At 40.6% G+C, this 10,475-nt stretch overlaps 1 protein-coding gene across 1 annotated transcript in view; it reads right to left on the bottom strand.

Moving 5' to 3' along the window:
- The window catches only part of ANKRD22 (ankyrin repeat domain 22), a 37,358-nt gene extending 31,125 nt beyond the window's left edge, over nucleotides 1-6,233 (bottom strand). Inside the window, exon 1 of the mRNA XM_008058185.2 lies at nucleotides 5,847-6,233. Within this exon, the coding sequence (XP_008056376.1) occupies nucleotides 5,847-5,867 (21 nt within the window). The 5' untranslated portion in view covers nucleotides 5,868-6,233. The remainder of the gene's footprint in view (nucleotides 1-5,846) is intronic.
- Between the last annotated feature and the right edge of the window lie 4,242 nt (nucleotides 6,234-10,475).

Genomic DNA, 10,475 nt, shown 5'->3' with positions numbered 1-10,475 from the left:
CACTGCACTCCAGTCTGGGCGACAGAGTGAGACTCCAACTCAAAAAAAAAAAAATCACTTAATATACAGAATTCTTTACATTTGTTAATTCCCATAGGGCTGTTTCATCACCTATAGTCAGTGTCTTTCTGGGGCAAAAATACCCAAACAGTGATGTGGCCACTTGTCATGGCATTAGATTCTCATCAGTGATGACCTTGGCAAACTTGTCAATGAATTTCTCTGCTGTTTCATGATCAGCAGATGCTTCATCACCACACTTGTTTATCATGCTCTCGGAAGGTAGTTGCAGGCCAGAGTTTGTGCCAGGCACGCAGAACGGTGTCTTTAGTCACTGTGTTACAAGCGTTGGCAACAGAATATACAACATCCTTCATGCTACCCATTCATTCCTATTCACTGCTGCCAACATGCTATTCAAGAAACTGTTTCTAGCCAGGCTCACACCTGTAATCCCAGCACTTTGGGAGGCAGAGGTGAGAGGATTGCCTGAGTCCAGGGGTTCGGGATCAGCCTGGGCAACTTAGAAAGACCTCGTCTCTACAGTAAATTGAAAAATTAGCCAGGCGTGGTGGAGCATGCCTGTAGTTCCAGCTACTTGGAAGGCTGAGGTAGAAGGATAACCTGAGCCCAGCAGGTCAAGGCTACAGTGGCCGTGAGTGAACCCCTTCACTCCAACCTAGGTGACAGAATGAGACTATGGTGAAAGAAAGAAAGAAAGAAAGAAAGAAAGAAAGAAAGAAAGAAAGAAAGAAAGAAAGAAAGAAAGAAAGAAAGAAAAAGAGTTTCAATATTTACTCTTCATTGATCTGAGGATGCCCTTTTTATATGTCTAAAATAATGAAATTAATGGAAAACATTTAGGGAAAAGTACATGGGCATAAGTATTATTTTGTATGAGAATTTCAACTGGAGGATAAGCAGAACAGTTGTCAAGGAGTAACAAAATCTTACAATCATCCAGTCCAGCTTCCTTGTAGTAAGAGCCACTGGTACAAAATATTTGTGAAAACAGTCAGAAAAGATGTCCCTGATGATCTATACCTCTTGAAAACAGTAAGGATGCAAGTTTTAGCCTACCACAAGTTTACACGTATGTGTGCCTACGACGTTAGCACATCTCAATGCAGTTTTTCTTTCTTGGTATCTCTAATTTCTGTAGGGGCTGTCTCGTCAGTTGTAGTCAGTGTCTTTCTGGGGCAACAATGCCAAAACAGTAATGCTTCATTGGCATTATATGCTTGTTCTGGCATCAGATTTTTATCAGCAACGACCTTGACAAATCCATCAACAAATTTTTCTGCTGCTTCATGATCAGCAGATGATTCATCACAACAAATAATTAAACATGTAATGCTATGTCTTTTCTTTTCTTTTTGAATTGGAGTCTCACTCTGTCACCCAGGTTGAAGTGCAGTGGCACGCTCATGGCCACCCCAGTGTCAACCTGCTGGTCTCAGGTGATCTTTCCGCCTCAAGCCTTCCAAGTAGCCAGAACTGTAGGAGTGCACGACCACACCCGGCTAAATTTTTTTATTTATTGTAGAGATGTGTTCTCGCCATGTTACCCAGGCTGTTCTTGAACCCGTGGGCTCAGACAACTTCTTCACCTCAGCCTCCCAAAGTGCTGGAATTACGGGCTTGAGCCACCGCACCAGGCCCATGTCTTTTCTTAAATTTATGACATCATGGGGAATCTGCAGTTGGCTTGTCTTGCACACATGCCATTTTATTACCCTTTCTGGGCATGCTTGCATGGGGAAATCTGGGTGTGCATGGAAAAGATACATTGCAGCTGAAGAGGGCTGGGAGGCCATTTTTTCTCTTGGGATGCTGAATAAACTGTATATTTTGTGCCTGCATATTGTCTGTCACATGAGGTCAAATACAGAATTTTCTACTAGTGTCAGGTTGACACTCAAAAAAATTTGGGTTTTGAAATATTTAGATGTGAATTTTCAGGTTAGCGATGCCCAACCTGTATATATCAAGAACCGGAATATAGTATATGCTCAATAAATATTGTTGATTAAACAAATAGATGAACTAATGAATGAATAAATGTATACAAATTTTCAGTCTTGATTTATTTTCATACATTAAAGTTACCACTTTTTTCTGAAATGTTGTGACAGCACAATATAATTTCTAAAACTACTCAAAATATACACAAGGAAAGAATTAAGAAACCAATTGGGATGGAAACAGCTGATCCTCTGCTCATATATATTATAGAATACCAAAAACTTGCTATGGGTTCAATAGGTAAACCAGATAGACAGAGAAAGCTGAGAAGATTGTGAGGATGCAGTTTTTTTCCATTGTCTTTGCCTTTCTTTTTCTCATATAACAGAATGACACAATTTTAAGGGCAGAATCAAATCTCATTCGACTCTCTTGTTTTATAGATACAAAGACTGTGACCCAGAGAGGTTAAATTACTTCCTCGCATGTCCCACAGAGTTCCTGGCATAACAAGGACTAAAGTCTAGGTTTTCTTGACTTCCAGCCAGTGACTTTCAGTTCAGTCACATCTCTAATCCTGTATTCTCTGGGTTCGCCCTCAACGGCACTAGCTTTCCCAACAAGCCTTGCTCAACCTAAGTTGTTCTCTCCGGACACTGTATATTTCAAAAACAATTCTTCTCTTCTTTGAACCATATTTCCTTTTTCTATATATCAGCTTATCTGGAAGATAGATCCATTCCCAAAGGATTAATATTAAGTGTGAGTGTGTGTGTATATGGGTGTGTGTGTGTGTGTGTGTGTGTGTGTGTGTGTGTGTATGTGTGTGTGCACAACCCTCTACTCAGAGTTAGCCTTGTCATCAGACCTTCCCAACATTTAAAGGGATATATCACTATGATACGATTTTCAAGAAATTCCTTTTAGGGCCCAAGTCCATGCTGACAAGGTTAAGAGTTTACAAAAGATTCTGTGGAACTCCTGAGCTCTTTGAATTAAGTTCTCAACATCTTCCTTCTTTCCAATTTTTGTAGTACTCACAAAAATTCTTCTCTGTAAGATAGGAATAGAATGTGCCTCACTGGAACCTGGGCTTAGTTTACCCATTCTTTTCATAAAGAAAGAAAGGCTCTATCCTTGTGATAAAGAGTACTGGCAGAACAGCAGAGTGGTTAAGAGCAACAAATGGTAAAAACAAAACAAACTAACAAAAAAATGCAGTAGTTTGACAGTAATATAAGAATTTCCCTGAGTGTGCAAACACAGGCTCATATCCCAACCTCTGGTCTCCAACCTATAAATACTTTTCAGTTGCTTAACTCTGGGCAAGTTACTCTCTTTGCCTCAGTTTCTTCCTTTGTAAAAATAAGGATAATAAGAATGACTCATAAAGTTTTTGTATTAAATACACAGAAAGTGCTTAAAGCAGGGCCCAGTATCTAACAAGCCCTAAGTAAATATTATTTTCATGAATGTTATGAACAAATATCTTTGATAAGATTGTAAATGAATCAGCCTCGTTTAAATGTCCAACTTATATTGTTGTTGGAGTTAATTATTCCAAAATTAGTGCCTCTCACTGAGCTTTTATTTTTTTTTTTTTTGAGTTGGAATCTCACTGTTGCCCAGGCTGGGGTACAGTAGCATGCTCATGGCCACTGCATGAGCCCACCTACTGGGCCCAGGTAATCCTTCCACCTCAGCCTTCCAAGTAGCTGGAACCACAGGCAAGTGCCACCACAGCTGGCTAATTTTTTGATTTATAGTAGAGACGAGGTCTTGCCAAGTTGCCCACGCTGGTCTCAAACCCCTGGGCTCAAGCAATCCTCTCGTCACTGCCTCCCAAAGTACCGGGATTATAGGCCTGAACCACCATGCCCAACCCTCTCACTGAGCTCTAAACCATTCCTCCAGTGCAGATTTTAAGACTTGCTTTGGGATGCACCCTTATTCTCCTGTTTTTTCTTAAAAATATATCTTGAATAACTATTAGCAAGGTTCTAAGGAAAGATGATCAGCCTTTGTCCCCCAAAAGGAGCTTCCTACACTCAGGGTAGGAGGTAGAACTTTATTAAAAAGGTTTTTTATTTTTTTGTTGTTTTTACATTTAATAGATGCTCCAAAGCAACATAGAACTAGGGGTGTTTCAGCCCTTTTTCTCTCCTTAATCGGGGGTCCATGGTCTTATACTTAACAAACAACAAAGCAACTGGTACATAACAGATGAGCAAGTTGTGTTTAAACATTTGAGAGATTTCTTCAGAGCTTCTCAAACTCTTTAAAATTATAGGTGAAAGTTTCCACCCCAGACTATCTACACCAGAATAGACTGACTGACACGAGGCTTTTTGTTTTTTTCAATTCACATGTAAGTGCTACATGCAACCTGAAAAAGCAAAATGCATACTCTTAGGCTCCTACCAGGTCTACAGACCAAGAATCTACATTTGAACAAGACCTTCAGGTGATCTGCATGCACATTAAAATTTGAAAAGCACTAGCCTGGAGTAGTATGTCTCTCAGGATGGTGGTAAACCGAGCAGAGTCACCTGCTCCTCTTAAAAAGTATGTTTCTGGACCCTACCACAGACTGAGTGAAACAGACTCTCGGCAGGGGGACTTGAAACTGCATTTTCAACAAGGTCTTCTCCCTGACAAACCTTGGACAACCTAAAGTTTGAGAATTATCAGAGTAGCATTTTAGAAGATGGTATGTTTTGTCATTTTTACATATATAATCTCTTTATGAGACTAAAATCGCTGAACCAACCATACCTAGAATTACAAACCAATCAAACAGTACATCAGTACATTTACTACAGAAAGATAATCTCTCTCTCTCTCTCTCTCTCACACACACACACATACACACACACACACTATTAGAAATAACTGCAAAAAAATTGCCTTTGGTATTAGAAGATCAAAATCATCCAAAGAGATTCCCTTGAACATCTGCAGTGAAATGCAGACTAACCAGTTAATTGTGTCAGAGAGGAGAGGGAGCAAATTATGAATAATAACATCATCACACCTCTTGTACTCTTGTTTAAACATTACTCTCTTGTACGCCTTTGAAACATTATTAAAAATCAATCTGATCCTTAATAAGTTACTTTCTTCTTTTCTTTTATTTTTTTCCTATTTATTGTAGCTACAAGGTCTTACCAAGTTGCCCAGGTTGGTCTCGAACCCCTGAGCTCAGGCAATCCTCTCACCTCGGCCTATCAAAGTGCTAAGATTACAGGCTTGAGCCACCGCGCCCAGTCAATAAGTTACTTTCAATACAGGAAAGAGTACTTTTGTATCGATCAGATGTGAAAAGAAAATACTTAAAATATCAAAAATACGTTGCTATTATCCCTCTTCTACACAGAGATAGCCTTTACTAATAATCACTAGAGATTAATTTCCTTTCAAATACCAGGCTGAAAAGTGTTGCTGTGTCCCTGTGATTCCACAGAAGAACCAGCCAAACTTTGAGGCTTTTAAACTAATAGACAATCTTTAGACTAGATAATCCAAGTAGGTATAATTGTCTCTTTTTCTCTGAGTATCCCGAGACAAGCACAACTCAAACTCGATTTTGCAAGATCCAAATGACTCCCTCAAACACCTGGACATTATGAAATGTGTATCATGTCAATGTCAACTAAGTTCCAGCTAACATTTGAGAAGTGCAAAATAATTTGTCTTAAATATTAAAAATATCAAAAAGACTAGCACATTTTTAAAAAAGACTATATTTTTTCTGGCTTATGCTCACCCAGAAAGTTAAACAGAAGAAAGAGAAACAAGCTAACAGGAATAGAAAATGACATCTGAAAAGCGTGAACAATTGTTAACACCTTTGGAGCCCTGCTTTCAGAAAGGTGACGTACCTCAGAGTATAGGATTCCCATGCTGGTCCTTCACAGGCTTATTTCACCTCTGTGGCTTTTTGAATCTTCTGGAGATATTTCTGATTAATATCAAAATCCTTCCTCGCTGAGAGAAAGGTCCCCGGAAGCCCAAGCCGGTAGCAAGCCCTGTGAGTGGTTTTCCAGCAAATACCTGTGAGTGCTTCTCCAGCACTCAGGAGCAACACACCTTCTCCAGAGCCCAGCCCAGTCAAACAAAGGCATTGGTTTACCGTGTAATGACCCAAGCAGAGTATCATCTAATGTTACAACCCTGAGGAGCCGGTTTCTGAGTCATATTTGCTCTGCCAGTGGTAACATGCAGGAAAGAAGGAAGCAGTGTTAAGAACCGGAAGGAAAGTGCTTACACTGGTAGGAAGGACTCAGGGTTGAAACCAAGGTACTGTGTTTCGGACATTTCCTAATCAAAATCTGGTTTTCAGTGGCCATTGAGAAAGGCTTAGAGACCAACACAACCTCACTGTGAGAACCAAACGTGTCTCGCAAAGGGCTTGAAAAACCATCTTCAACATTCCCAGCTGCACAAGAAACACTTTTCCAGCTATTTAAGCAGAATTAAATTTACTAATATAAACATTTTAAGTTGTCGTAACTATTGCAACACTACGTGCAAATTTGGCCAAATTACTGTATAACATTCAACTTGAAAATCAAGGCTGGGCACAGTGGCTCATGCCTGTAATTCAGCATTTTGGGAAACTGAGGCAGAAGGATCACCTTGAGGCCAGGAGTTTGAGACCAGCCTGGGCAATACAGCAATACCTCATTTCCACAAAAATTATATACAAATATATATCAAAGAAATTTAAAAATCACTTCTAAAGTCAATTACTCTATTGCACACTTTTAATTGACTCACCAATTAATTTAGTCAAATATGCTAATATAACAAATCTCTTAAACATTGTAAGCATTTTACATACTACATATAATACCAATTATTCATACATTTTCTCTGAACTTAACACAATCATGTCAAACTTCCCCAGAATGAAAACACCTACCCACACACACCCATGGAAGAAACAGTTTAACCAGTCCATGAAAACTGATGTGATTATTCCCGATTTAAACAGTTACAAGGTTCTTTAGTGACCAGAGATTAGGGGCCAGGATCCACAGCTTGTACCTATACATACAAGAAATTCTTGCTACTCTGCTGATAGGCATACTGAATTATTTTTATAATTATTATAACAAGGGTTGCATACTCTACTATGGAGTTTGCAGTAAGGCCCACCTCCCTGGAGTTTGAGAATTAGCTAACTCTAGCTGGGCGCGGTGGCTCACGCCTATAATCCCAGCACTTTGGGAGGTGGAAGTGAGAGGATTGTCTGAATCCGGGGTTCAAGATCAACCTGGGCAACACTGCGAGACCTCTACAATAAGCCAAAAAATTAGCCAGGCATGGTGGCGCGCGCCTGCAGTTCCAAATACTTGGAAAGCTGAGGCAAAAGAATCGCCTGAAACCAATAGGTAGAGGCTACAGTGACCATGAATGTGCCACTGCACTTCAGCCTGGGCAACAGAGTAAGACATAGACTAAAAAAAAAAAAAAAAAAAAAGGAATTAACTAATTCTTCTGTCAGAGGAGAAGGAAGTCTAAGGTTGCTGCTGACTTCCTCTTTGACTTGGTTTGATTTTGCATTTCTTTAGTCTCTTCAGACATCTAAGTATCTTCCCATGACTTAGAAAAGCATTAATGTTATTTCCATAGGGTACTTCACTCTCTCATGCAAATATTTTGTAACCCCTGGATAACCTCTTTTGTAACTTCTTTTAACTAATTGGTGAGAATAGAACTCTTCACTCGCTGCCATTCTGCTAAAGTTGCTGCTAGCTTTCTTCTCCAAGCTCTTCCTCCCTGACTGAGCTAAATGTTTTCTTTAATTTTCTATCAAGACCAGAGTCATCTCATTGGATTCTGCATCTCTTTCTTGATGGCATCTGGTGCTAAAGGAGTAATACTTGTTATCATTGCAATCAAGATAGGATTGGCTCAAAAAAACAAACCAATTTAAAAACAAACAGACTGGGCCCAGTGGCTCACACCTATAATCCCAGCACTTTGGAAGGCCTAGGTAAGAGGATTACCTGAGCCCATGGGTTCGAGACAAGCCTGGGCAACTTGATGAGACCTCATCTCTATAATAAATCAAAAAATTAGCCGGATATGGTGGCACGTGCCTGTAATTCCAGCTACTTGGATGGCTGAGGCAGAAGGATCACTTGAGCCCAGCAGGTCAAGGCTGCGGTGGCCATGAGCGTGCCACTGCACTCCAGCCTGGGTGACAGAGTGAGACTTCAATTCAAAACAAGCAAACAAAATAATTGGCTCATTGCAATTGGTTTTAACCCTAGGATTTAACTCTAGACCATTGGGTCTCCATTAGGGGTGATCTTGGCCCCAAGTGGACTGCCAGATCTAGCAAATAAAAAGGACGCTCAGGTAAATTTCTGAAGTATTGCATGGGCATACTTATACTAAAGAATCATGTGGTGTTTAACTGAAATTGTTGTTTAACTGAAAAGTAAAACGATTTGGCAATGTCTGAAGACTTTTCTGGTGGTCGCAAGTAGGAGTGGGAACATGGTACTGGCACGTGGTAGGCAGAGACCAGGGATGCTCTAAACATCCTACAGTGTATAGAACAGCCTCTCACAGCAAAGAATTACCTGACCCAGAATAGTGCTAAGGTAGAGACACTTCATTCCAAGCCAAAAGAAGGATGACAGCTGAAGGAAGAGGACTTGATAAGTCACAGTAGAATGAAAGGCTGTCAGAATGAGTCATAATAAACAGATACGTTTTAAAAGGTGTTCAGAGTTCTTCCTCTGACAAATTGAGCCTGTAATTACAAAGACAGATAAAGAAAAAGGAGTTCCAGAAAGCAACTTTCACACATAAATGTCTTCTGTCAAGAAATAATGTCTGAATCAGACATGGAGGACTTAAAATAAGAGGCATCCTTTGATCCTGGCTGTAGATGTGGCCAACCTCAGCTGACCAGCACCCTACTGCCTGTGAGGGGAAAAAAAGGCTCCTGTAAGGCGTATCCCAAAGACTTTCCCCAAGATGGGTTCAGTAGAATATAATAAGGGAGTGTGGTTCACAGAAGCGCAGTGTTACTTCGACATCTTGGTACTTTAATATTGTCTGGCATTGTCCAACATTGGCCCCCATTAGAAGGATTCAAGTAAAGGGATGTTGTCATCAGAAGTTCATTTGTATAATAAAGCTCACTCTGGCTGTTGTGTGGAGAGTAGATTTCAGACAGCAAAGAGAAGAAACAGCAAGATCAGGAGGCTACTGAATTTGGTCAACTGAGAGATGATGGTAACCTGAAGCAGGAGAGCAGACAGAGGGGACAGAAAGAAGAGAATGAATTCTAGAGCAGGAGGCAGAAATAACAGACTTTGCTGACCATGAATTATAGGTCTATGAACTCCCATCATCAAATACACTTTTCTATATTGGTTTCTGCAATGTTGTCTCTGGCACCCTGTGGGTGACATTTTATCCCCCCTACTGGTCTGTAGAGACAAAAGTGACTTCATCTTGTATGCTAGTCTGCCATGTTGACTTCTGTTTAACCCCAGTCCCATAAATGCCTCCTGATTCCCATTCCATTTACTGTTATAGTGTAAGAACATGTACTCACTGTAAATCCTGCCTTCAGATCAAAGCAACCTTGATATCACCCCACAAATTATAGGCTGTGATGCACCTGGCAGTCTTGCCTGTTCTGGAGAGTTGCCTTTCATTGTCTTGCTGGAACACAGACTCCTTTACCTATGGTATGTGAGTCCTGCATCTGGGGAGTAACAGTGTGGAGACCTGCACCTGTCTGTCTTGTTGCCACCAAGACCAAGCTTTGTCTATAAGTTCCCAAATAAATCACCCTTTACTGACAAACTGAATTTGTCTGTCTTGTTCTTTGGTTTCTTGGCTCCTTGCACATTTCTAGGGTCTCTTTATATATATATCACCTTTTTGGGAAATGTGGTCTCTTCCAATAAGCAGCACTCAAGGGAGATTACAAAGTTAAGTGGGGAGAGAGAGACCTGCTCATCTCTACATACTTGCAAACCCATCTGCATCATCCCACACAATAGCGCTTCATCCCAGAAGCAGCCATTGGTTCAGCTTATTTTCCACATTCCCAGAGCCAGCCTATTCAAACCTTTCAGAGGGTCCAGCACCACTATTTTTCTTCCCCAACCCAATTTCATGCAACTCCTTCCCTGAGATTCTGAGTTATCAGCAGCTGCCAGGAAGTGGCCCTTCTTCAAGACTTGGGTCCCAGAATTTCAAGGCCCTTCTCCCAAGATCCTAAATCCTAATAACTCCAACCTCACTCTTTTCCCCTCAATCCTAATAACTCCAACCTCACTCTTTTCCCCTCAATCCAAGGGGTGGCCACTGTCCCTGCCATTCTAGCTCTGTGTTACCAAAGTATTCTCCCTTTACTTTTCAGTCCTTCCATACCTACTTAACCAATTCCTGATATTAAATTATTTCTGTTTAAACTATTAGTGTTGTTTTTTTCACTAGACCCTGGCTTCAGTGCTCTGGGGACATTTGGAAGT

The sequence above is a fragment of the Carlito syrichta genome, unplaced genomic scaffold, assembly GCF_000164805.1.
Source record: "Carlito syrichta isolate Samal-C Ts95f unplaced genomic scaffold, Tarsius_syrichta-2.0.1 Scaffold303242, whole genome shotgun sequence".
NCBI lineage: Eukaryota > Metazoa > Chordata > Mammalia > Primates > Tarsiidae > Carlito > Carlito syrichta.
The sequence above is the reverse complement of the archived record's forward strand: the minus strand, read 5'-3'. Positions and strand labels throughout refer to the sequence as shown.